Source organism: Ovis aries, chromosome 1 (genome assembly GCF_016772045.2).
Source record: "Ovis aries strain OAR_USU_Benz2616 breed Rambouillet chromosome 1, ARS-UI_Ramb_v3.0, whole genome shotgun sequence".
In the NCBI taxonomy this organism is placed as follows: domain Eukaryota; kingdom Metazoa; phylum Chordata; class Mammalia; order Artiodactyla; family Bovidae; genus Ovis; species Ovis aries.
The window spans coordinates 76,674,474-76,701,664 of record NC_056054.1 but is presented as its reverse complement, the minus strand read 5'-3'; the positions used below and the strand labels follow the sequence as shown (position 1 = coordinate 76,701,664).

Below are 27,191 nucleotides of genomic sequence, written 5' to 3'. Positions count from 1 at the left end.
TTTAATTTGCTTTAAAGATAGAATTCTCCTCAGGGAAAGGATAGATGTTTCCTGATGTATTTTCAAATATGCCTGCTTGTCTCCCCATTCTGAATGACATGCTGTTGTGATGCAATATGGTTTAAAGGATTAGGTGTTGACAACAAAATTATTTGTTGCTGTTGTCATTTGGAAATAGAAAACAGTATATGACAAGTATCTTCCCACAATATTCTGTTTATGCCGTACACAATCCTGAAAAGAAACAATACCATTTTGTGCATGTCAGTATCATGGACAGGTTTTTGAAAGAGATTCTAAAGTGACTGTTTCAGGGGAGATGCAGAGAGGAAATACATTGCTTATTATTATATGGACACTGCCCTTGGAAAAGCCACTTAAAGGAGAGTATATACTCTCATAAAGCTAAGGTTACCTCCCAGAAACAATAAGAAATTTAAATATAATTCTTCTATAAAACTGGATGTACTTACGCTTTAATCCCTTTACTTCCAGAGAAGAGAACATACACATGTTTTCTATTCAGATAGATTTTGGAAAGGTTTATGATAAGCCTCAATATTCTGTGTTATTTTCCCTGAGAATCTCCAAAGGACTAAACAAAAATGCTTGTTTCATTATCACTTAAAAGTAAGTTAAAAGTTAATGTTAAAGATGAAAATTTAAAGACAGTTCCAAAAAATAAGAATATACATTTCACAGACACAAATGAAGTTTTACAATTTCTTGTGTAACAATACAAAGGCAGGTAATTTTTAAAATATCTTTCACAGCATCAAAAAAAATATCTGAGGGGCTTCCTTGTTGGTCCAGTGCTTATGAGTCCACCTTGCAATTCAGGGGACACTGGTTTGATCCCTGGTCCGGGAAGATCCCATATGCCCTGAAGCAACTGAGCCCATGTACCACAACTACTGAAGCTCGTGTACTCCAGAGCCTGTGCTCTGCAATAAGAGAAGCCAGCACAAAGAGAAGCCCGCATACCACAATGAAGAGTAGCCCCCGCTTGCTTGCTCCAACTAAAGAAAGCCAGCACATAGCAACAAAGACCAAGCACAGCCAAAAATAACTAAATAAGTAAAAAAAAAAATTTTTAACCTGAGAAGCAAACATCAAATGATTTATATGTAAATGCCTGTATAAAAAAATCAGTTGATCTTCCTTTTGTAAAGAATTAGAAACTTCCTTTTAAAGAATACTGCCCATGTGTGGTCTTTTGTTTTGCTTTGCCTTCTCTTCACATGAATGGGTGAGAATAAGAAGCAACTCTCCTTACACAAATGGACTATGAAAGTGATTTTCAAAGGAAGCATTCATCCTGCCTCTCTGTCTCCCCCACCATTCCATCTTGGAACAGATTAATACTGCCAAAAAGAAAAAAAGAAAATGGCAACCTTGAAAGTGGGGAATGAGAGTCTGTTATTTTCACTTTCAGGAAGAGTAGGGAAAGAAGTTGGAGCAGTAACATGTAGAAAGTTTAGGGACAGGATCATGGTTCTGGCATAGCAGTCCCCAACCTTTTTGGCACCACAGACTGGTTTTGTGGAAGACAATTTTTCCACAGATGGGGGTAGGGGGATGGTTCCAAGATGATTCAAGCACATTTATTGTGCACTTTATTTCTATTATTGTTACATTGTGGTATATAATGAAATAACTATATACCTCAACATACTGTAGAATCAGTGGGGGCCCTAGCTTGTTTTCCTGCAATGAGGTTTGGGGGTGATGACAGCGGCAGCCACTCCCACCCCGCTTGCCTCACCACCTCAGCTGCACCTCAGATCATCAGGCATTAGATTCTCATAAGAAGTGAGCAACCTAGATCCCTCACATGCACAGTTCACAGCAGGGTTCATACTTCTATGAGAACCTAATGTTGCCAATGATCCAACAGGAGGTGAAGCTCAGGGGGTAATGTGAGTGATGGGGAGTGGCTGTAAATGCAGATGAAGCTTCGCTTGGTTCCTAATGGGCCATGGACTGGTACTGGTCCATGGCCCTGGGGTTGGTGACCCCTATTCTAGGACTATAGTGACACACAGACACTATAGAACCAATGTTTTGGGAAAAGCCTTTAAAACAACGGAAAATGAAATTAGAAATTCAGAAAAGATGTATGTTTAGCGAGTAAGGTGTAAAAGACAGTTATTTGATGTCCATAAAGTCAAGATTTGTTTTACCATCAAGTTGTTTACTCAAAATCCATGAAGGAAGTGTGGAAGAAAAGAATCACTGACATCTTGGAATATCCTGAATGATAAGGGGAAGATCAGGGACCCAGCAGTGTAAATATTTCCCTAGTTTGCCTCTCCTCCCATAAAGAGGCATGCAAGAGCTTATGGAGGCCCAGGGGCAACCTGGGAATTCAGGCAGTTTTTGCTGAAGGAGTTGGCACTGGGTTCCCCAGGTCAACTTGGTAGAGGTAGTCATAGCAAACTTGTTCTTTCACTTCTCAAGGCTCAAGAAAGAAAGTGTTGACTCAGAATCCCCCAGAAAGCATCCTTAATTGCATACTGAGAATTACTGGAAATGAGGGAGTCAGAAAAGCGGGAACACAATGATGAGGCCAAAGTCATTGGCCCCAGGACCTGTAACTGTCAGCAAAGGGATCAGTGTGAAATAAATGATGCTGGCAGGAAAAGCCACAATCAGATGTGTTCTCCTAGCCACTTAGTCTAAGACCCAGGGAAGAAAGACTTCTGGGTATATAAAAAAGAAATTATGTAATGGATGAAATATCATCATAGTCTCTTCAGTAGAGTCACAAGCATTTGTATTTTACAATTGTACTTCAAATATATTAATTACAATAAATTTCTGCATTATATTCCAATTAGGAGAAATGCTTTCTGGTCTACTAGATTTATTTATTTTTATTTTTTTAATTTTTAGTTTTTAATTTTTTTAATTTTAAAATCTTTAATTCTTTCATGCGTTCCCAAACATGAACCCCCCTCCCACCTCCCCTCCCCATAACATCTCTCTGGGTCATCCCCATGCACCAGCCCCAAGCATGTTGTATCCTGCGTCAGACATAGACTGGCGATTCAATTCTTACATGATAGTATACATGTTAGAATGCCATTCTCCCAAATCATCCCACCCTCTCCCTCTCCCTCTGAGTCCAAAAGTCCATTATACACATCTGTGTCTTTTTTCCTGTCTTGCATACAGGGTCGTCATTGCCATCTTTCTAAATTCCATATATATGTGTTAGTATACTGTATTGGTGTTTTTCTTTCTGGCTTACTTCACTCTGTATAATCGGCTCCAGTTTCATGGATTTAAAACATGTATACTTTTTGTTTTTGTCAAATAACTGGATGATAATAGATTTTTTGGTGAGTCATTAGAGAAATGACCAGAAAATACTGTTACTCTGCACAATAGTGAAAGTGAAGTCACTCAGTCATGTCTGACTTTGTGACTCCACGGACTGTAGCCTACCAGGCTCCTCGTCCATGGGATTTTCCAGGTAAGAGTACTGGAGTGGGTTGCCATTTCCTTCTCCAGGGGATCTTCTCAAACCAGGGATCAAACCTGGGTCTCCCGCATTGCAGGCACACAATTTACCATCTGAGCCACCAAGGAAGCCCACTCTGAACAATACTGCACATTAAATATGCTTTTAGTCAGAGTCTCAGCTACTTCCAAGTACATCATTAACAGTTCCAATCACCCTGGAGTTATTGAAGTTCAGATAACTCATTTCTTAAAACTTACAAAGTGTTTTGAGACCAAAAGGTCTCAAAATTCATCTTTTAAGTATGATGAAGTTCTAAGAAAAATTAAGTTTCAGTTTTATCTTCTGATAATATTTCATGTAATTTATAGTGTAAATAGAATGTTGTTGTTTAATGTGGGGAAATTAAAAAAGAAACAAATCCAAGGGTATACAAAAGGTCAATGCAGAGACTTTTCTAAAACTGCTGCCATATACTGAACCAGAATAGACCAGTTCTTTAGAGGATCCTATAAAAACTCCATTCAAACACAGCTTTTTATTTAATGACCACTTCCTCTGACATTCATTAGCATTATAAAAGTAAAGTAAGCATTTCTGCTATTAGAAATAAATATTATTAATCCTGAAACATGATTCTTGTCCTTTAGGTAGGTTTTGGGGGCAAAAGAGATGCTATAAAGACTATGCTGGTGTTACTTATTCATAAATTTATTGAAAAATATGTAATTCCCAATTTGTACATTAGCAAACTAAAAATAACTACATTTCTAATCCAATTTCATTAGGTTAGGTCATTTCTTTAGGTTACACATTTTAAAATCCAAATGTTTATTCTGAATCTAAATTATTTTATTTTGCGGGGGGCAGGAATGTGAGTTGTACCCTCTTTTCTGTACAGTTGTGCATGCTCAGGGCTAAGAATCAATAAAAAGTGCTATTCTGTTAAAATTGATAGCAACACGCACTTTGGAGAACAAAGTCTGTTGGCTATAGAATTATTTGTTTCTTTCCCACAGTTTCTAGGACTTGAGATATGGTATGAATGCAGGCTGCTACTACTACTAAGTCACTTCAGTCGTGCCCAACTCTGTGCGACCCCATAGACAGCAGCCCCCAGGCTCTTCTATCCATGGGATTCTCCAGCCAGGAATACTGGAGTGGGTTGCCATTTCCTTCTCCAATGCATGAATGCATGCTAAGTCGCTTCAGTCATATCTGACTGTGCGACCCCATGGACAGCAGCCCACTAGGCCCCATTTGTCCATGGGATTCTCCAGGCAAGAATACTGGAGTGGGTTGCCATTTCCTTCTCCATGAAAACATGAAAAATATATTAATGAGAAAGTGTATCAGAAATTTATTGTTTGCTTTGAACCCATTTATCACATGAAAATGAAAATTAGTCATTCAGTCCTTCCGACTCTGTGCAACCCCATGGACAGGCCCCTCTGTCCATGGAATTCTCCAGGCAAGAATACTGGAATGGGTTGCCATTCCTGACTCCAGGGGATCTTCCCAACCCAGGGATCAAACCCAGGTCTCCTGCATTGTAGACAGATTTTTCACCGTCTGAGCCACCAGGGACACCTCATTTATTACATAAATGTGGTCATTCTTAGTCTTCTGGGGCCGACAAACACAATTTGGGGGCAATTCTTACCGTGATTGCAGGTCCAGCAAAAGCCAAGCTAAGCAACATGAGGAAAGGAATTGCCTCCTGGGTGGGTTCAATGTATGGCATGCTAAGACTCCGGTCATAGCAGCTGAATCCAGAGTGCACGGGTTTGAAGACATCCGTGAGTTCAAGGAAATACAGGCTAACCACCGATGATGCCAATATAGGCAACTGAGAATGAAGGACAGAGAAGATCAATTTATTTTTCTACACAGGTCATACATAGAGTCAGTACATCTTGAAATTAGAAACACAAGTGTTTTCCATTTTCTCTTACCACTCCTCTCTGATCTCAGAATTAAAATCATTCATACTTACTATTGCTTCTGCCTTCAAAATAAACTCCAATTCATCCACCTCTTTCACCAGCCTTCTCTGAACCCACGGCATGCCTCACCTTTGCTCTTGGATAACTTTTAAATGCTGCTCCACTTTCACACTTACCCTCCCCATCCCACCTATCCAATTTCTATCCAGCATCCTAAATATTCTGAAAATATTTTATTTTAGGTCATATTGATCCTGATTTTAGCTACTCCAGTGGGTCCCATTTTGCTTGAATAAAATTCAAATTTCACACCATTGAATGCATGATCTGGCTCTTGCTTCAGTTTCTTACATCTTTTTATACCATATTTATACTATTCCCCAGCCCCTCACTGTAGAATCTGCCTACAGTGCAGGAGACCTGGGTTTGATTCCTGGGTCAGAAAGACCCCCTGGAGAAGGAAATGGCAACCCACTCCAGTATTCTTGCCTTGAGAATCCCATGGACAGAGGAGCCTGGCAGGCTACAGTCCACAGGGTTGCAAGAGTTGGACACGACTTAGTGACTAAACTACCACTACCAGTCCCCTTGGACTTTACAGGTGGATCTGTGGTAAGATCTGTGCCTGTCAAGCAGGGGAGGCGGGTTCCATCCCTGGGTCAGGAAGATCCCCTGGAGAAGCAAATGGCAACTCATTCCAGCATTTTTGCCTGGAGAACCCCATGGACAGAGGAGACTGAAGGGCTACAGACTATGGGGTAGCAAAGAGTCGGACACAACTCAGTGACTAAACAGCAGCAGTAGCAACCAGCCCCCTAACCACTATAAGCCGATGGGTCTCCCCTTTTAACTGAGAAATAATTCACATATATCAACATATAACATTATATTAATTTCAGGTATGCAACACAGGATTTAATATTTTTATACATATTACAAAATGATCACAATCCTACAATCAATAACTTACTGCTTCAGACATTGTAGTCACACACAATACATGACTAAGCATCTCCAACTCACTCTTAGCAAACACAACATCACCTGAGAATACAAACAGTAATTGACATAGTTTGCCTGTAATAGTCAAAAATCAATCATCCTGGGCAAAGTTCTTTTAAACATACAATACAGTATTATTACCTATAGTCTCCATATGAACATTACATCCCCAGGACTTATTTATCTTATAACTGAGCATCTGTGACTTTCGACCCCCTTTACCCATCTTGCCCATTGTCATTCCCCACCTCTGGCAACCACCAATCTGTTCTCTTTTTCTATGAATTTGATTTTTTTATTGCTGTTGTTTCTTTGATTCTACATATAAGTGAAATCATATGATATTTATCTTTCTCTGGCTGACTTATTTCACTTGGCATAATGCCTTAAAAATCCATCCATATTGTCTCAAATGTCAGTATTTCCTTCTTTTTGAAGGCTGGATAATATTCCATACTATATATGTACCACATTTTCTTTACTTCTTCATCCATCATTGGACACTTAGGTTGAATCCATGTCTTGATTACTGCAAACTCTGCTGCAATGAACACAGTGGGGCATATATCTTTTCCAGTTGGTGTTTTAGTTTTCTTTAGATAAATACCTGGAAGTGGAACCACAGGATCATATGATACTCTTATTTTTAATTTTTTTAGAAAACTACTGTTTTCCATAGTGAATGCACAAATTTCCACACCCAAACAGTGCACAATGGTTCCCTTTCCACCACATCCACGTCAATACTTGTTATTTCTTGTCTTTTTGAGGATAACCATTCTAAGGTGTGAGGTGGTACCTCACGTGGTTTTGATTTACATTTCCTTCATAATTAGTGATATTGAGCATCTCTTCCTATATCTATTGCCCATTGTATATCTTCTTTGGAAAACTGTCTATTCAGATCCTCTGCTCATTTTATAATCAAATTGCTTGGGTTTTCTTGTTTTGTGGGAGGTTTTTTTTTTTTTTTTTTTTGCTATTAAGTTGTTGTTGTTGTTTAGTTGCTAAATTGTCCCTGACTCTTTGCAATCCCATGGACCGTAGCCCAACATGCTAGCTTCTGTCCATGGGATTTTCCAGGCTAGAATACTAAAGTGGGTTGCCATTTCCTTCTCCAGGGGATCTTCCCAACCCAAAGATCAAACACACGTATCCTGTATTGCAGGTGGATCCTTTACTACTGAGTCACTGGAGAAGGCCCTATTAGGTAGTATGAGTCCCTTGTATGTACTTTGGACATTGGCCCTAATTATAATAGATTTTGTCGTTCAGTCGCTAAGTCTTTTCTGACCCTTTGCAACCCCATGGACTGCAGCACACCAGGCCTCCCTGTCCCTCACTATCTCCTGGAGTTTGCCCAAGTTCATGTCCACTGAGTTGGTGATGCCATTATAATAGGTAAATGATCTATACATACTTTTTTACATCTGATTGGGCTTCCCTTATAGCTCAGTCAGTTAAGAATCTGACTGCAATGTGGAGACCTGGGTTCGATCTCTGGGTTGAGAAGATCCCCTGGAGAAAGGAAAGGCTACCCACTCTAGTATTCTGGCCTGGAGAATTCCATAGACGATACAGTCCATGGGGTTGCAAAGAGTCACACACGACTGAGCGACTTTCACTTTCACTACATCTGATTGGCTATCTTCTCATTTTTTGATGGTTTCCTTTGCTATGTAGAAGCTTTTCAGTTTGATGTAGTCCTATGGTCTTCACTCTTACCCTGTAGCAGTCAAATTCATTTCTGCCTAGGGTTTTTGCATGTGCTGTTTCTTCTTTCTCTTGTGCTCTCCCCCAGCTCTTTGTCTGAATGGCTTTTCCTTATTTAATGATGACTTCTGTATCATCATTCGTCATTGATCCATCTTTCCCCCTACCCTTATCATCTCATTTCATTTCTTCATGATGTTTATCATTAACTGAAATTGTCTTGTTGATTTAGTACTTCACTTATTTATTTTTCTTCTCCCCTCATCTCCCACTGAAATACATGCTCCATGAAGTGAGAGTCTGCCAGTGTTATTTATTGCTGAGTCCCCAAGGTATAGAATTATTCCTGGCACATGGTAGGCATGCAATATATCATTTCATAATTTAATAAAACAATAAATGCCTGTTGATAAATGACTAATTGAATAAACAAGCAAATATTAATTCATTACAATAACTAGACTAGAGTTACCAGATTCAGCAAAAGAAAATACATCACTCAGTGAAATTAGAATTTCAGATAGGCAATAAATCACTTTTAGAGTGGTCCCCATGTAATATTTGGGAGATACTTACGTTAAACACTGTTTATCTGAAATTCTAATTTCACTGGATGTCCTCCAGTTTGTCTACTAAATCTAAACTAGGCACAATTTACTTTCTAGCCTTTGATTGAATTATTCATTTGTTCAACCTACAATGTGTCAGGAACTATGTGGGTCCTTACTGTGATATGGCAAACAAGACATGGGCTTGGTGAATAAAGATCATAAGCTTACTTAGACACCTGTTCTCAGCTAGAGAAAGCTACTTCAAATATAATGTCCAATGCCAGGTCTTTCAGAATCTGAAGACACAGATTTCTACAACATTGAAAAAATTTTCTATCTTAAGGCTGACTTACTAGTGGAGGATACAATATTTATTTAACAAAGCAGATCAAGTTTTATTAAAAAAAATATTATTGACCATCCATAATTTCGGTCATCTGGTTTAAAAATAAATAAATTTACAAGACAGTATTATGTCTTCTATTCCCCATATAGTTTTTGTAATGAGGTGAGAATTAAGTTTATTGAAAAAATTAATAATGTATGAAACTAATCTGGCATTATCTTTCTGTTTTTCACCTGGGTGTTTTTCAATAGAGAGAACAAAAGCCTGTAAAAACACTTACATTTTTCTTATTAAAATCCATGACCGTTTGACCACTCTAAATATCTGGTCATTCCTCCTCACCATTTCCCTCCCCTGTAAGAAGTAGTAGCTTCCAGACTCGACCAATAAATCAACACTTTATGGTTTTTGTGCACAATTCAGATTTTTCCATTTAAATCAAGTTAAATATATTCTATCTTAAATTCAACAAATACTTTAAATAGCACTCAATATGACAGATAATTTTCTGTTTTTGAAATTTTAATTAACTTTATTAATTTTAATTCATCTAATTAAAAACTTTCAATGATAACAGAAGTGCTAACTATTTGGGAGGTACTTATGCTAAACAATTATTTATACTTTTCAGATAGATAAGCTCAGTATCCTCTAGCAAGTAGAAGTGGTTGGATTTTGAATCCACGAATTGTAGCCACAAGGTCTTATTTCTTAAACATAGTTCTGTGCTTCATTTCCAAAAATGGGAGTAGAGTTTTAGGATCAGTTCAGTTCAGTTCAGTCATTCAGTCCTGTCCAACTCTTTGCGACCCCATGCACACCAGGCCTCTCTGTCCAGTACCGACACCCAGAGTTAACTCAATTTACTAAAACTCATGTCCATTGAATCGATGATGCCATCCAACAATCTCACCCTCTGTTGTCCTCTTCTCCTCCCGCTTTCAATCTTCCCCAGCATCAGGGTCTTTTTAAATGAATCAGTTCTTTGCATCAGGTGGCCAAATTATTGGAGTTTCAGTTTCAACATCAGTCCTTCCAACAAATATTCAGGACTGATTTCCTTTAGGATTGACTGGTTGGATCTCCTTGCAGTCCAAGGAACTCTCAAGAGTCTTCTCCAACACCACAGTTCAAAAGCATCAATTCTTCAGCTCTCAGCTTTCTTTACAGTCCAACTCTCATATCCATATATGACTACTGGAAAAACTATAGCCTTGACTAGATGGAACTTTGTTGGCAAAGTAATGTCTCTGCTTTTGAATATGCTGTCTAGGTTGGTCATAACTTTCCTTCCAAGGAGTAAGCATCTTTTAATTTCATGGCTGCAGTCACCATCTGCAATGATTTTGGAGCCCAGAAAAATAAAGTCAGCCACTGTTTCCACTGTTTCTCCATCTATTTGCCATGAAGTGATAGGACCAATTGCCATGATCTTAGTTTTCTGAATGTTGAGCTTTAAGCCAACTTTTCCACTTTACTCTTTTACTTTCATCAAGAGGCTCTTTAGTTCTTCTTCACTTTCTTCCATAAGCATGGTGTCATCTGCACATCTGAGGTTATTGATATTTCTCCTGGCAATCTTGATTCTAGCTTATGCTTCCTCCAGCCCTGCATTTCTCATAATGTACTCAGCATATAAGTTAAATAAGCAAGATGACAATATACAGCCTTGACTCCTTTACCTATTTGGAACCAGTCTGTTGTTCCATGTCCCTAACTGTTGTTTCCTGACCTGCATATAGGTGTCTCAAGAGGCAGGTCAGGTGGTCTGCTATTCCCATCTCTTTCAGAATTTTCCACAGTTTGTTGTGATCCACACAGTCAAAGGCTTTGACATAGTCAATAAAGCAGAAATAGATATTTTTCTGGAACTCTCTTGCTTTTTTGGTGATCCAGCAGATGTTGGCAATTTGATCACTGGTTCCTCTGCCTTTAATAAAACCAGCTTGAATATCTGAAATTTCACGGTTCATGTATTGCTGAAGCCTGGCTTGGAGAATTTTGAGCATTACTCTACTAGCATGTGAGATGAGCATTTTTTGGCATTTCCTTTCTTTTGGATTGGAAAAAACAGCATATCTGCTTTTTAATATGCTGTCTCGGTTGGTCATTGCTTTTCTTCCAAGGAGGAAGCGTATTTCAATTTCATGGCTGCAGTTGCCATCTGAAGTGATTTTGGAGCCCCCCCAAATAAAGTCTGACACTGTTTCCACTGTTTCCCCACCTACTTGCCATGAAGTGATGGGACCAGATGCCATGATCTTAGTTTTCTGAATGTTGAGCTTTAAGCCAACTTTTTCACTCTCCTCTTTCACTTTCATCAAGAGGTTCTTTAGTTCTTCTTTGCTTTCTGCCATAAGGGTGGTGTCATCTGCATATCTGAAGTTATTGATATTTCCCTCAGCAATCTTGATTCCAGCTTGTATTTCAGCCCAGCGTTTCTCATGATGTACTCTGCATATAAGTTAAATAAGCAGGGTGACCTTATACAGCCTTGACATAATCCTTTTCCTATTTGGAGCCAGTCAGCTGTTCCATGTCTAGTTCTAACTGTTGCTTCCTGACCTGCATACAGATTTCTCAAGGGGCAGGTCAGGTGGTCTGGTATTCTGAAATACAGTTAGCATCAATGAATGGGGGTATTGTTTAACCTGCAGTTCTGTTTAAATAAGAGTTTATATTTGCAAATCTGTAGTTAACAGTAAGTTTCACTAGCTTCCCTAGTGGCTCAGAGGGTAAAGCGTTTGCCTGCAATGCAGGTAGACCTGGGTTCGATCCCTGGGTCAGGAAGATCCTCTGGAGAAGGGAATGGCAACTCACTCCAGTGCCTTTGCTCAGAAAATCCCATGGACGGAGGAGCTGGCAGGCTACAGTCCATGGTGTTGCAAACAGTCGGACACGACTGAGCGACTTCACCTTCACTTTCACTTAGCATAAACATAATCTTAGAAATGTGGTTTCAATAAATTTTAAAAAAAATCCCTTAATTATTTTGAATGTCAAATATTTAACCAGATTTGATGATCTACATTCTCCCCTTGATGCCATTAGTTCATATTTTAGACCTTGTACATATATGTTTTAACCAGGAGTCATGTTTGAGATGGTTGTTGCTATTATACATATTAATAATAATACACTTTTCAAATGTAACCTTTCCCGCTTACCTTACTTGGTAGTCCTTTTTGAGAGTAATTTCCTCTTTCTTAATTTCCCACTACTTTGTCTTTGGAAATTTCTACACACTGTTCTTTATTACAGTGATCTGGTATAGATTACTTACAGCCTTTCTTCTGCTTCTCCAATGAAAATATCCTTAAGATGGGGCCTAAGCTTATTCACTTTAATATTTAAACTAATAATATAATATCATAGTGTCTTTCAAATATATATGCATATATATTATAAACAAATATGTGTGAAAATAATTTCCTTCATTATTAATATTATGCAGTTTAGCCTTTTAAGACATTAGCCTTCTTGAAATGGCTAATTTTTCCAGTTTTTCTAATCCGTATATCTTTCTATCCATATGTTAATATCTTTTATATGGTTCTATTGAAGCCTGTTTCAAGATTTTCATCTGTGTTCAAAATAAGAATCATATTTTCATTCCCTTTTGATATTTGTTTCTCTGACTTTTTTAAAAAAGGTATCTTTTACTCTTTGCCTTTTATATCAATTTTGGTTTTTACGAAAGAGATTTAAACAAAATACTTATTAAAATATTTGGGGTAAAAGTAATTTTAGACCTTATTTTCCTATACTGTATTTTACTACTGGACAGTGCAATGGGTTAAATGGCAATGTTTGTTTCTAACATACTTATCTTCAAAGATTATTTTTACCTCTTGAAGTATACAACAATAACTTTCTTTCAAATGTAAGAAATTTAACAGACAGTATGTGCTAACTTTGGCATAGATATAGAATTGATATATATACATAAAATGATATATATATACATAAAGTCACACAGACAGCTTTTGATTGCATTTAAGATGAGATTTAAAAAGAGATTTTTAAAGTCTTATATAGTTAAGTATTAAGAATTTTATTTTCTAGTTATGTCAGAGCAAAGGAAAAAGGGTAAACCACACTATTTTTATGCAGCAATACAGAGAAAGGAAATTATCTGAAGATTGGGAACGTGGTTTTCAAAAGGAAAAGATTGATTTTTATAATTATCCTCTGATACGAGACTTGTGAGAAAAATAATAGGGCAATTTTTAGAGAAAAAATTATAATAGTTTAGAGAACAGAGCAAACAAAAGAAATGTATTTCAAAAGATGGCATTTACTAGATAATATTGATTTTTCTAATGCCAACTTGAAAAAGACAGATACAAGGTGTACATCAATATTAGTGAAACGCTTTATGGAATCTATCATGACATTCTATCTAGATCAGATAGCTTACTTGTTTTTAGCATCTTGATAATAACAAACTTTTCTCATTCAGGGAGTTCACTTGCTCTCAGCCTAGAGACCTATCAATTCCATTCTTTTCCTTTTACACAGACATGGTAAATTTGGAGTCCACTGAGATATTCATAAACTGGTGGGATCAGTTATATATATTGTATCCATGCCTCATTTATTTATTCATTCAACAAATATCTCTTGAAGCCTACTAGTTCAAGGCATTGTTCTACATCCCGGGAATACAACGTGGTAAAAGACAAAGTCCTTATCTGATGAAGATTTCATTCTTTCTGAAGAATGCAGATAAAAAATAAAAATTACAATATCAGCAAAAACACATATTATAAGGAAGACAAGACAGGGGGCTGTGGTAATTGCCTATATTGCTATTTTAGATCAAGGAAGACCTACCTAGGTAAGTATCTTTAAAACAGAGACTCGAGTGGGCAAGAATGAACTAACCATATAAAAACCAGATAAAAGGTATAGCCAAACGGAAAGCTAAAGTCAGAGAGGTGGATTTGGGACCAGACTTTGCAGAGCATTAAAGTCCATGGCAGGCGTTCGTATTTTATTCATTCAAAGTACATTTGGAAATAACTTTGGAGTGTTTAAGCAGAGATGTAGTAAGACTCAAAATATATTTTAGGAAGATCACTCTGGCAGCTGAGTTGAGAATGATTGTGATGGGTCAAAGGTAAAAGCAGGGTGAAAATTAGAAGGCTCTTCAAAACCCAACAAATACTTATTGAGTGTCTAGCAGGTGCTAGGGCTTTCCAGGCAGCACTAGTGGTAAAGAATCCACCTGCAAATGCAGGAGACATGGGTTCTACCGCTGGGTCGGGGAGATCCCCTGGAGGAGGAAATGGCAACCTGCTCCAGTATTCTTGCCTGGGAAATCCCAGGGACAGCGGAGCCTGGCAAGCTACAGTCCATAGAGTCGCACAGAGGTGGACACCACTGAAGCGACTTAGCATAAGACACAGCACACAACACTGAGACAAAGAGATGCTGGCAGATTCTGGATATGACTCTAGAGACAAAAATGACAGGGCTTGTTGATGAGCTGGTTATTGTAAAGAAAACAATAAAGGTTGATTTTAAGGATTGGAGGCTTGAGTGATTGGGCTAGGGGGTGTCATTTACTAGGATAAGGAAGGCTGGGAGAAGCTTAACTAGGAGGAACCTAAGGCTTTGTTTTGGAAATATTCAAACTGAGATGCCTCTCAGATATCAAAATACCAAGAAGAGAGTAAGATGCCAATCTGGGTCTAAAGAGAGTCCAAAGTTGCAGGGAGAAAGCTGCATGTCATTGATACAGGATGATTTGAACACCATTACCTTTAGTTTTTTTTTTTTTTTTTAAATTTTCTACCCTAGATCTTTTTTTTTTTTTAATTTTAAAATCTTTAATTCTTACATGCGTTCCCAAACATGAACCCCCTCCCACCTCCCTCCCCATAACATCTCTCTGGGTCATCCCCATGCACCAGCCCCAAGCATGCTGTATCCTGCGTCAGACATAGACTGGCGATTTAATTCTTACATGATAGTATACATGTTAGAATGCCATTCTCCCAAATCATCCCACCCTCTCCCTCTCCTTCTGAGTCCAAAAGTCCGTTATACACATCTGTGTCTTTTTTCCTGTCTCACATACAGGGTCGTCATTGCCATCTTCCTAAATTCCATATATATGTGTTAGTATACTGTATTGGTGTTTTTCTTTCTGGCTTACTTCACTCTGTATAATCGGCTCCAGTTTCATCCATCTCATCAGAACTGATTCAAATGAATTCTTTTTACGGCTGAGTAATACTCCATTGTGTATATGTACCACAGCTTTCTTATCCATTCATCTGCTGATGGACATCTAGGTTGTTTCCATGTCCTGGCTATTATAAACAGTGCTGCGATGAACATTGGGGTACATGTGTCTCTTTCAATTCTGGTTTCCTCGGTGTGTATGCCCAGCAGTGGGATTGCTGGGTCATAAGGTAGTTCTATTCGCAATTTTTAAGGAATCTCCACACTGTTCTCCATAGTGGCTGTACTAGTTTGCATTCCCACCAACAGTGTAGGAGGGTTCCCTTTTCTCCACACCCTCTCCAGCATTTATTGCTTGCAGATTTTTGGATCGCAGCCATTCTGACTGGTGTGAAGTGGTACCTCATTGTGGTTTTGATTCGCATTTCTCTAATAATGAGTGATGTTGAGCATCTTTTGATGTGTTTGTTAGCCATCCGTATGTCTTCTTTGGAGAAATGTCTATTTAGTTCTTTGGCCCATTTTTTGATTGGGTCGTTTATTTTTCTGGAATTGAGCTGCATAAGTTGCTTGTATATTTTTGAGATTAGTTGTTTGTCAGTTGCTTCATTTGCTATTATTTTCTCCCATTTTGAAGGCTGTCTTTTCACCTTGCTTATATTTTCCTTTGTTGTGCAGAAGCTTTTAATTTTAATTAGATCCCATTTGTTTATTTTTGCTTTTATTTCCAGAATTCTGGGAGGTGGATCATAGAGGATCCTGCTGTGATTTATGTCTGAGAGTGTCTTGCCTATGTTCTCCTCTAGGAGTTTTATAGTTTCTGATCTTACATTTAGTTTTGAAAAGCACCACTTGCACAGGAAACTTCAAACTTAAATTAACTTGGTTTTGATACAAATAATGTCACAAGAATCAAAGAATATAATTGAGTATATTCACACCACTTATATGCAAGAGATAATTTAAGAGAAAAAGAACATTTTTATTTAATAACAAATTTTAAATGTCAGACTCTGAATCAATTCAAGTATCCCCCAGTAACACAAAATATGAAACTTAAAACACACATTCTATTCAAATGAAATTCAAAATGGAAGAAATATTAGCAGATGAAAGTAATTTTATTAAAACTGGTGGCCAATAAGAATGTGGTCATAGGTCAACACACAGTGATAGACTTTTCCATTTCCTATAGTGCAACCTTTAATGATATTCCTTAGCATTTTTGCCTTATAGTTAATAGAGATAAATATTTCCTTTAAATACTGAAAATAATAATATCTAGTAATACAGTATAGGGCTTTATGGTTTATCTTCAACATAATTGTAGCACATTTAGGTTAACTATAATGAACCTCAAGAATATAGATCATGAAAAGCATACTAACACTTGTAACGTCATTAAGAGTAGGTCAGAATGTGTCTATAACGTATTCAAGGTCTAGAAATCTAAACAAGTTTTCACAAATAGAATGGATGTGGCTTATATCAAAGACATGCATTGATACAAATTAAAACAGGACAGTGTGACTGAGGGAAATCAATGCTGACCTCAGGACCAGAAAAATTCAGTTTCTTCCCTCAGTTATTCCACTAGCTTTTGGACTTCCCTGGTGGCTCAGTGGTAAAGAACCCACCTGCAGTGCAGGAGATGAAGTTTTGGTCCCTGGGTTGGGAAGATCCCCTGGGGAAGGAAATGGCACCCACTCCAGTGTTCCTGTTGGGACAATCCCATGAACAGAGGAGTCTGGTGGGCTACAGTCCATGGGGTCCCAAAGAGTCAGACACAACCGAGGAATTGAGCACATACACGGCTTCTGGGATTTGGAGCAGGTCACTTAAACTTTCTAGGCCTTATCTGTCATCACTGAAATGGGGGGCTTCTAATATTGTCATCTAGATCTAAAATTCTCTATGTGGTGTCATGATGTAAAAATCATCCCGCACACTTCTTTTATACTCTTACTACCACATATAACGTATTAGATTTTTTTTTACCTCTATTCTGTATAATTTGTTTCATCCTCCATAATACTTCAAGTCTAATTTTTCTGGAATTCACCTCTAATCATGCCTTTCATGATTCCATACTAATTACAAAATAAAATGCAAATTTCCCAGAATAACCTTTTGTATTATACATGATCTTTCATATTACAACTTCCATCTGCCTTTCTTGTTTAATTGTGCTCTGTACCTACTCTTCACTTTCTCAACCACAAACACTTATGATCCCCTTACACTTATGTCCCAGACAGACATGTTCAAGCCTCTGATTTACATTTTCACATTTGCTTCCCATAAAAACTATCCTCATAGAAACTGAGATCACATAACCTTTTTCTCCCTGAAACCTCCCTCATGGTCTCCTTTCAGAACTGAAGATTTTGCCTCATGTGCTTATGTATATCTTTATTGTACAACCTGTTAGTCTGCCTTGGATTATAGTTATTTATTATCAGCCTTTGTCTTAAGATCTGGTACTACAAAGTAAGACCTTTGTAATTCACACAGTGCTTTGAAAATTTTGGGTGTCCAATAAAATGCTTGCTGAATTTAATTGAAAGAAATCAGGATATTACTATTAAATAAACAGAAAACATGGACAGCTTCTTAGCGGTACATAGAATGTGTTGAGGCCCTAGGTGAAAGATACTAGGCTAGTTCTATGATAGACTGCTGCATTCGGTTCAGCAACCCTATATACCATCTATTGGTATCCCCAGTTTACAGATGAGGAAACTGAGAGAGGTCACCTCAATTGGCCAGTGGTCACAAAGCAGGTAAAGGGGATCACCCAGATTCCTGTCTAAGTGCCTAAGTGTAGGAAAAACGCTCTAAACTGCTTTGTTCCTGGGTTTCAAACTGCTTTCCTTCTCGACATTGCTACAGTGGCTGAGATTCCCAAATGGGAAGAGGGTGTTCCAGAGGAAGTGTGCAATATGAAAACGCCCCCCCCCCTGCTCTTAATGCTGAAATACGCTTAACAGCTTCTCTGCCGATTTTGTATCACTCAAACATGAAAACTGCTTCTTTTGAGCAAATCTGGTATCTATCTTTACTAGAGCTCTCTTCATTTTGTTTCCGAAAAAAATATACTGAGCATTTCTTCCAAAAAAAAAAAAAAAAGAATATATTGACTTTTTATTTAAACATTTTCCCATAAGTTTTCTGGGAACTTAAGATAAACTTTAAGATGAAGACCCTGCTCAAGATAAGGTGAACAGCATGCCTGGATTCTAAGTACAGGCCAATTGTAGGAACCCAATCTGTTAAATTCCTGGAAGCATGAGTCCCATTACACCCTGCTGCCACTTTGGTACATGTCACCACGGCCATCTGGCACTATTCTGGTGCTTTTCAGGAAAGAATAGCCGCAGGCTTCACTGGAAATGCCAGATCAGAGGGCAGAAGTTCAAGATGGCCATGTGTAAAGAGGTTTAATGACACCCAGAGCAAAGGGGTGCCAGGCACTTTTGAATCATGCTCTTAATTATATGGTATTCTAAGGTCTTGATTATTTTTTTCCTGTTCAGTTTTCTTTAATTTTTTTAAAAAATATCTTAAGAACTTTAATTATATCTTGGACATGGTCGACTTTCATCTTCACTTCTATTTGCCATAGCAAATGACTCAAATACAAGATACCAGGAATTGGCACATGTCAAGCTCCCCAGATGCTTTCCTATCGTGTTTCCTTTGGATCACTTTCTCTAACTGCACAGAGATGGCCCAGTGAGTGCCTCTGACATAGCAACTGTCATTTGGGATGGCAATTGTTTCTTTGCTTTTCTCTCTTACTCAATGAAGAGATCCTGAGAGCAGGGAAATGATCCCATTCACTTCTCTATCCAAAGGGCCTAGTATTACGGGAGGACCTGCCATACTGGGTAAACTTGATGTACCAAATTAATGCATATGTGGATGATTTAAATAGAGATGTCAATGTTTACATGGTTCTTATAAGTGTAGTTAACTTGACTAAAGGAAAACCCCCGAGTTAAAAGACCCTTGTTTACTTCTACTGTAGAAAATGCTCCTACTGTGAATTTCTAGAATTCTAATAATTTCTTTTCAACATTACAGAACACAAGAAACTCAGATTGAGTGCTTCAAATAATAATGGTAATTGATAGGAAAGAGAGAACAAATCCAATATATATGTTAGGTTTAAGGAGGAAAATGTATTGTATGTCTTTATGAAAAGTGAAGTCTGTCACTAAGTTGTGTCCGACTGTTTGCAATCCAGTGGACTGTAGCCCGCCAGGCTCCTCTGTCCATGGGATTCTCCAGGCAAGAGTACTGGAGTGGGTTGCCATTTCCTTCTCCAGGGGATCTTCCTGACAGTGATTGAACCTGGGTCTCCTGCTTGGCGGGTAGATTCTTTACCACTCAGCCACCAGGGAAGACCCCTTATATCTTCATGCCCAAATATAAATTATATCTTTACAGATCTAAAAAGACTAGTTAAAATCACTGTGATCTAACAGTAAAGTTTAAATAATGGTATGTGCTTGTTTTATTGGGGTTCCCTGATAGCTCAGTTGGTAAAGAATCTGCCTGCAAAGCAGGATTCTTTTATTATGCAGGTTGTTTTATCACCTGAATATTGATCTAGCATGAAGATTGGAGTACTTGGATACGCAGATGACACCACCCTTATGGCAGAAAGTGAAGAGGAACTAAAAGCCTCTTGATGAAAGTGAAAGAGAAGTGTGAAAAAGTTGGCTTAAAGCTCAACATTCAGAAAACGAAGATCATGGCATCTGGTCCCATCACTTCATGGGAAATACATGGGGAAACAGTGGAAACAGTGTCAGACTTTATTTTTCGGGCTCCAAAATCACTGCAGATGGTGACTGCAGCCATGAAATTAAAAGACGCTTACTCCTTGGAAGGAAAGTTATGACCAACCTAGATAGCATATTCAAAAGCAGAGACATTTCTTTGCCAATAAAGGTCTGTCTAGTCAAGGCTATGGTTTTTCTAGTAGTCATGTATGGATGTGAGAGTTGGACTGTGAAGAAGGCTGAGAGCCAAAGAACTAATGCTTTTGAACTGTGGTGTTGGAGAAGACTCTTTAGAGTCCCTTGGACTGCAAGGAGATCCAACCAGTCCATTCTGAAGGAGATCAGCCCTTGGATTTCTTTGGAAGGAATGATTCTAAAGCTGAAACTCCAGTACTTTGGCCACCTCATGGGAATAGTTGACTCATTGGAAAAGACTCTGATGCTGGGAGGGATTGGGGGCAGGAGGAGAAGGGGACAACAGAGGATGAGATGGCTGGATGGCATCATGGACTCGATGGACATGAGTCTGAGTGAACTCCGGGAGTTGGTGATGGACAGGGAGGCCTGGTGTGCTGTGATTCATGGGGTCACAAAGAGTCGGACATGACTGAGCGACTGAACTGAACTGAACTAAGTTTGTAGTCACCAGCTTTATCCTCAGGTTCTGATTTGCTCCTCTTACATAATTACACAAGTATATGTACTGTCTTGGAAAGCATTTTGTTCTTTAAAGCTAATTTGAGACTAAGACCTGAGGCTGGAGACCTTTAATTCTTAAAAGTAACTGCTTTGAAATATTTTCTTCAGTTCAGTTCAGTCATTCAGTCATATCCGACTCCTTATGACCCCATGAACCGCAGCACACCAGGCCTCCCTGTCCATCACCAACTCCCGGAGTTTACCCAGCCCATGTCCACAGAGTAGGTGATGACATCCAACCATCTTATCCTCTGTCGTCCCCTTCTCCTGCCCTCAATCTTTCCCAGCATCAGGGTCTTTTCCAGTGAGTCAGCTCTTCGCATCAGCTGGCCAAAGTGTTGGAGTTCAGCTTTAACATCAGTCCTTCCAGTCAACACCCAGGATTGATCTCCTTTAGGATGGACTGGTTGGATCTCCTTGCAGTCCAATAGACTCTCAAGAGTCTTCTCCCACACCACAGTTCAAAAGCATCAATTCTTTGGCGCTCAGCCTTCTTCACAGTCCAACTCTCATATCCATACATGACTACTGGAAAAACCATAGCCTTGACAGCTATAATTTCTTTGCTCATAGAACATATACCTGTCTTTTAAAAACATGAGTATAAATCACAACTTAGTGCTACTAATATTCGACAGGTATCATTTAAAGTTCATACTTTTACATTTCTGAATTCATTTGATCTTCAAAACACCCATCTGATGAAGGTACTATTACTATCCCCATCTTACAGATGAGGTAACTGAAACACAGAAGTATCCCATGGTTTATACAACATTATACAGTTTGTTAACTAGATTATAAAATAAAGAAATCTAGTATTTGAGTTCATGTTTGTATACCAACTCCCTCTTCCTAAAAATTTTTACCACTGACCTTACTCTCCAGCAGAAATTGAGAAATAGCAGAAAATAAATTAATATAATGCACATTTTTTCCTTTGTATACTATGAATGTCATCCTACAATTTCTGCTGTGAGTGATACTCCTAAAAAAAGTAAGATCTTCATAAACTCAGATTAAATAGTAATTTTTGATTAAATAGTATTTTTTGATTCCCTGGTGGCTCAAATGGTAAAGAGTCTGTCTGCAATGTGGAAGACATGTGTTCAATCCCTGGGTCAGGAAGATTCCCTGGAGAAAGAAATGGCAACCCAGTTCTTGCCTGGGAAACCTCATGGACGGAGGAGCCTGGCAGGCTATATAGTCCATGGGGTCATGAAGAGTCAGACACAACTAACTGACTTCACCTTCACTTTCAAATAATATTTTAACTATTAGTGTAATTATTTTATTCATATAGAAAAAACATATATATTTGGACCTGAATAGTTTAATAAAAGAACACATAGTATTTTGGGATCCAACACATATGTCTTAATATCAAATGAAATAGGAGGTAATGAAAAAGTGGAAAAAATATTCAATGATGTCAGAGTAATAAAATTAACTAAAAGTTCTCTATTTGAGATATGGAATAAGAGAAACAAATTTCTGATTTTGATATTTAATGTGACAATCTTAAGTTATATACACATAAATTATTGACTTTGAGACATCAATATTTGTAAACTACTTCTTTTGAGTTGTTTACTAAGTTAAGTATCAAATTTGTCCTTAAAACATTTCATGTCATACTAACTTCAAAGTTTATTCAAAATGTAGTTTCCACCACTTTCTTTAACCATTTTTAAAATTGAAGTATAGGTAGTTTATAATATGGTGCTAGTTTCAGGTGTACAGCAAAGCGACTCAATTATGTGTGTGTTCTTTTCCAGATTACTTTCCATTGTAGGTTATTACAAGGTACTGAATACAGTCCCCTGTGGTATACAGTGGGTCTTTGTTGTTGATTATATATATAGGAGTGTGCATCTAATAATCCCGAACTCCTAGTTTATCTTGCTTCACTCAGCTATCCCCTTTGGTAACCATAAGTTTGTGGTCTATGAGTCTATTTCTGTTTTGTAAATTAGTTCATTTGTACATTTTTTTTTAGACTCCACAAATGAGTGATGTCATATGGCATTTATCTTTCCTTTGTTACTTACTTCACTTAAAATGATAATGTCTAGGTATATCCACGCTGTTACAAATAAACCATTTTATTTAAGGACTATAAAAGTTTATGTTTTATATTATGTAGTAACTAATTAGTTTATCTAGCAAATGGTTATTGAGTGTATACCATGTGCCTGATATATTTCATTCAATCCATAAGTTATCCAGAGAAGGGATCTAATCTACTCTGGGAGATGATAATTCAGCAGTATATCATTAGCCACTGTCTTTTCAAATTTGTCTCCTATATAATTGTTGTTGCTCAGTTGCTAAGTCATGTCTGACTCTTAGATCATATTTAAATGCACATTATAGGCCAACCTTCAGGATTAAAATCTTTCCAAGGCTGCTTAAGACCTTATTTACTTAAATATGTCTATAAAAGGGGTTGATGAATAAGAGATATCCAAGGGGGGCTGTTAATGTGGGACATTAATAACTTTAATTTTCCAACATCCTAAGGGTATGATTAAATTATGATTGTTATGTGTTTCATTGTGAGATGCACCAAAAAGTCAAATTATGAACAAAATATATAAAAGAAATAAAATCTAATATGGGATAAAAGTATATCTCACAAAGAAACACATTTTATTACTAACAATTCTAATAATTTATTCTCCCAAAGCAACAATAAAAAAATGCCTTTGCTGGCATGTGTACTTTATATCAAATAATTTTCTATGAAAATTAAAACTACAAGTTCTTTTTTTAAATATGCCTCTCTTTGAAGTTGCAAATCTCAAATAATCTGTAGGTATGCTCCAGATCATAAATGAGCAAAAATATAATTAAGAATGAGGACTTAGAGATCTTAGAGATTGATTCAATCTTAACCTTCATCACAACTTTTCATATACAAATGTCACCACTAGCTGAGAAAAGAAAGTTAAGAAAAACAATTATGTTCATAACTATTAGTCTTATTTTACTCCATCCATTCAATAGAACTTTATTGAAATTCTACTATAGATTAGAAGGTATGCCAGTAATGATTCCATATTATTTCCATTAATTTAACTAAAAAGCATATAATAAACAATCAATAAGTATTTATTAAATGAATAAATGAATTTTCATAAAAGTACAAACAGAATACACTCTGCTATTTTACTTTGGCACCCATTTTAGAGTATCTTTAATATAAAAATGGTCTCTTTTAGACCATCCATGAAGGCCCAGTTTCTGAGGCATGAATAGAACTTAATTAAATGATGATTTTACCACCAAAGCATTCCTAGAGCACAGGCTTTGGTGAGGACATTAAATTGTAGACCATACATCCCCACATATTTCCATGGTTATTACTCACAAACAACTGTCCATTAAATGTACTGATAACTTGTTCACCTTTTCCTGAAAATACATTGATTTTTATTACCTTTATTTCCTCTTCTCTTTAATTTGTACCTAAATGACCTAATGTCAGTTTTAGCAGAATGTACGGAAGCCATCTTGATTTCAAAACCAGGCCCAAGGTGTCCCTGGGAGGTGTGAGCAGGAAGGGTTCCTTTCTGGCATTCAGTGTTTTTGTGGCATAAGATGGCAAAGTAGAAGGAATTGTGCTCATCTTCTGTGAGAACTCCAAAACTACAACTTGCTGCTGAACAACCATCAAATGGAGAATGTTAGATCCCATCAAAACAAAAAAAAAACAACAAAAAACTCCACATCCAAGGGCAAAGAAGTAACTACAGCAAGACGATAGGAGGGGTAAAATCGAATTTAGAATCAAATCCCTTACCCACCAGAGATGCTCAGAGGGCTCAAACAACCCTTGTGAGCACAAGGACCCAGAGACCCCACAGAGACTGACCAGAACTGTGTTTGAGTGTCTCCTGAGAAGGTATAGGTCAGCAGTGGCCCACCACAGGGGCAGGGGCTCTGGGTGCAGCTGACCCGGGCATGGTATAAGGCCTCTTGGAGGAGGTCACCATTAAACGCACCATAGAGCTGCCAGAACTTATACAGGACGGGGAAACAGACTCTTGGAGGGCACACCAGAACCTTGGGTGCACCAGGACCCAGGAAAAAGAAGCAATGATCTCACAAGAGATTGACCCAGACTTGCCCGTGATTGTCCACGAGTCTCCGGTGGAGGCATGGGTCAACAGTGGCCTGCTGCAGAATCAGGGGTACTGAGTGTGACATGCCTGCATGGGACCTCTTCAAGGAGGTCCTATTATTTTCATTACCTCCACCATAGTTTGGCCTCAGGTCAAACAACAGGGAGGGAACACAGCCCCACCCATCAATAGAAAATTGGATTAAAGATTTACTGAGCATGGCCCTGACCATCAGAACAAGACCCAGTTTCCCCCTCAGTCAGTCTCTCTCATCAGGAAGCTTCCACAAGCCTGTTACCCTTCTCCATCAGAGGGCAGACAGAATGAACCACAATCACAGAAAACTAACCAAACTGATCACATGGACCACAGCCTTGTCTAACTCAATGAAACTATGAGCTATGAAGTGTAGGGTCATCCAAGATGGAGAGGTCTTGGTGTAGAGTTCTGACAAAACGAGGTCCACTGGAGAAAGGAATGACAAACCACTTCAGTATTCTTGCCTTGAGAACCCCATGAACAGCATGAAAAGGCAAAAGATAGGATACTGAAAGATGAACTCCCCAGTTCAGTAGGTGCACAGTATGCTACAGGAGATAAGTGGAGAAATAACTCCAGAAAGAATGCAGAGATGGGGCCAAAGCAAAAACAAAACCCAGTTATGGACATGACTGGTGATGTAAACAGAGTCTGATGCTGTAAAGAGCAGTATTGCATAGGAACCTGGAATGTTAGATCCATGAATCAAAGCAAATTGGAAGTGGACAAACAGGAGGTAGCAAGACTGAATATGAACATTTTAGGAATCAGTGAACTAAAATGGACTGGAATGGGTGAATTTAACTCAGATGACCATTATATCTACTACTGTGGGCAAGAATCCCTTAGAAAAAATGGAGTAGCCATCATAGTAAACAAATGCAGTACTTGGATACAATCTCCAAAATGACAGAATGATCTCTGTTCGTTTCCAAGGCAAACCATTCAATATCTCAGTAAGCCAAGTCTATGTCTGGAACTGGTAATGGTGAAGAAGCTGAACTTGAACAGTTCTATGAAGACCTACAAGACCTCCTAGAACTAACACCCAAAAAAGACATCCTTTTCGTTATAGGGGACTGGAATGCAAAAGTAGGATGTCAAGAGATACCTGCAGTAACAGGCCAATTTGGCCTTGGAGTACAAAATGAAGCAGGGCAAAGGCTAACAGAGTTTTGTCAAGAGAATGCACTGGTCATAGTAAACACCCTCTTCCAAAAACACAAGAGAAGACTCTACACATGGACATCACCAGATGGCCAACACAGAAATCAGACTGATTATATTCGTTGCAGCGATAGATGGAGAAGCTCTACACAGTCAGCAAAAATAAGACTTGGAGCTGACTGTGGCTCAGATCATGAACTCCTTGCCAAATTCAGCCTTAAATTGAAGAAAGCAGGGAAAACCACTAGACCATACAGGTATGACCTAATCATATCCCTTACAATTATACAGTGGAAGTGACAAATAGATTTAAGGGACTAGATCTGATAGACAGAGCACCTGAAGAACTATGGATGGAGGTTCATGACACCACTGTACAGCAGGCAGTGATCAAGACCATCCCAAGAAAAAGAAATGCAAAAAGGCAAAGTGGTTGTCTGAGGAGGCCTTACAAATAGCTGTGAAAAGAAGGGAAGCAAAAGGCAAAGGAGAAAAGGAAAGATATACCCATCTGAATGCAGAGTTCCAAATACTAGCAAGGAGAGATAAGAAAGCCTTTCTCAGTGATCAATGCAAAGAAACAGGAAAACAATAGAATGGGAAAGACTAGAGATCTCGTGAAGAAAGTTAGAGATACCAAGGGACTATTTCATGCAAATATGGGCACAATAAAAGACAGAAATGGCATGGACCTAACAGAAGCAGAAGATATTAAGATGAGGTGGCAAGAATATACAGATGAACTATACAAAGAAGATCTTCATGACTGAGATACACGATGGTGTGATCACTCACCTAGAGCCAGCTATCCTGAAATGTGAAGTCAAGTGGGCTTTAGAAAGCATCACTATGAACAAAGCTAGTGGAGGTGATGAAATTTCAGTTGAGCTATTTCAAATCCTAAATCATGATGCTGTGAAAGTGCTGCATTCAATATGTCAGCACACTTGGAAAACTCAGCAGTGGCCACAGAAGTGGAAAAGGTCAGTTTTCATTCCAATCCCAAAGAAAGGCAATTCCAAAGAATGCTTAAACTACCACACAATTGCACTCATCTCACATGCTACCAAAGTAATACTCAAAATTCTCCAAGGCAGGCTTCAAGAGTATGTGAATCGAGAACTTCCAGATGTTCAAGTTGGATTTAGAAAAG

The 27,191-nt window shown here is 38.2% G+C and overlaps 1 protein-coding gene across 1 annotated transcript in view; it reads right to left on the bottom strand.

The window, feature by feature from the left end:
- The window catches only part of PLPPR4 (phospholipid phosphatase related 4), a 52,744-nt gene that overhangs the window by 17,006 nt on the left and 8,547 nt on the right, over positions 1-27,191 (bottom strand). The window contains exon 2 of the mRNA XM_042251310.1: positions 5,130-5,315. Coding sequence (XP_042107244.1) covers positions 5,130-5,315 — 186 coding nt within the window. The remainder of the gene's footprint in view (positions 1-5,129; positions 5,316-27,191) is intronic.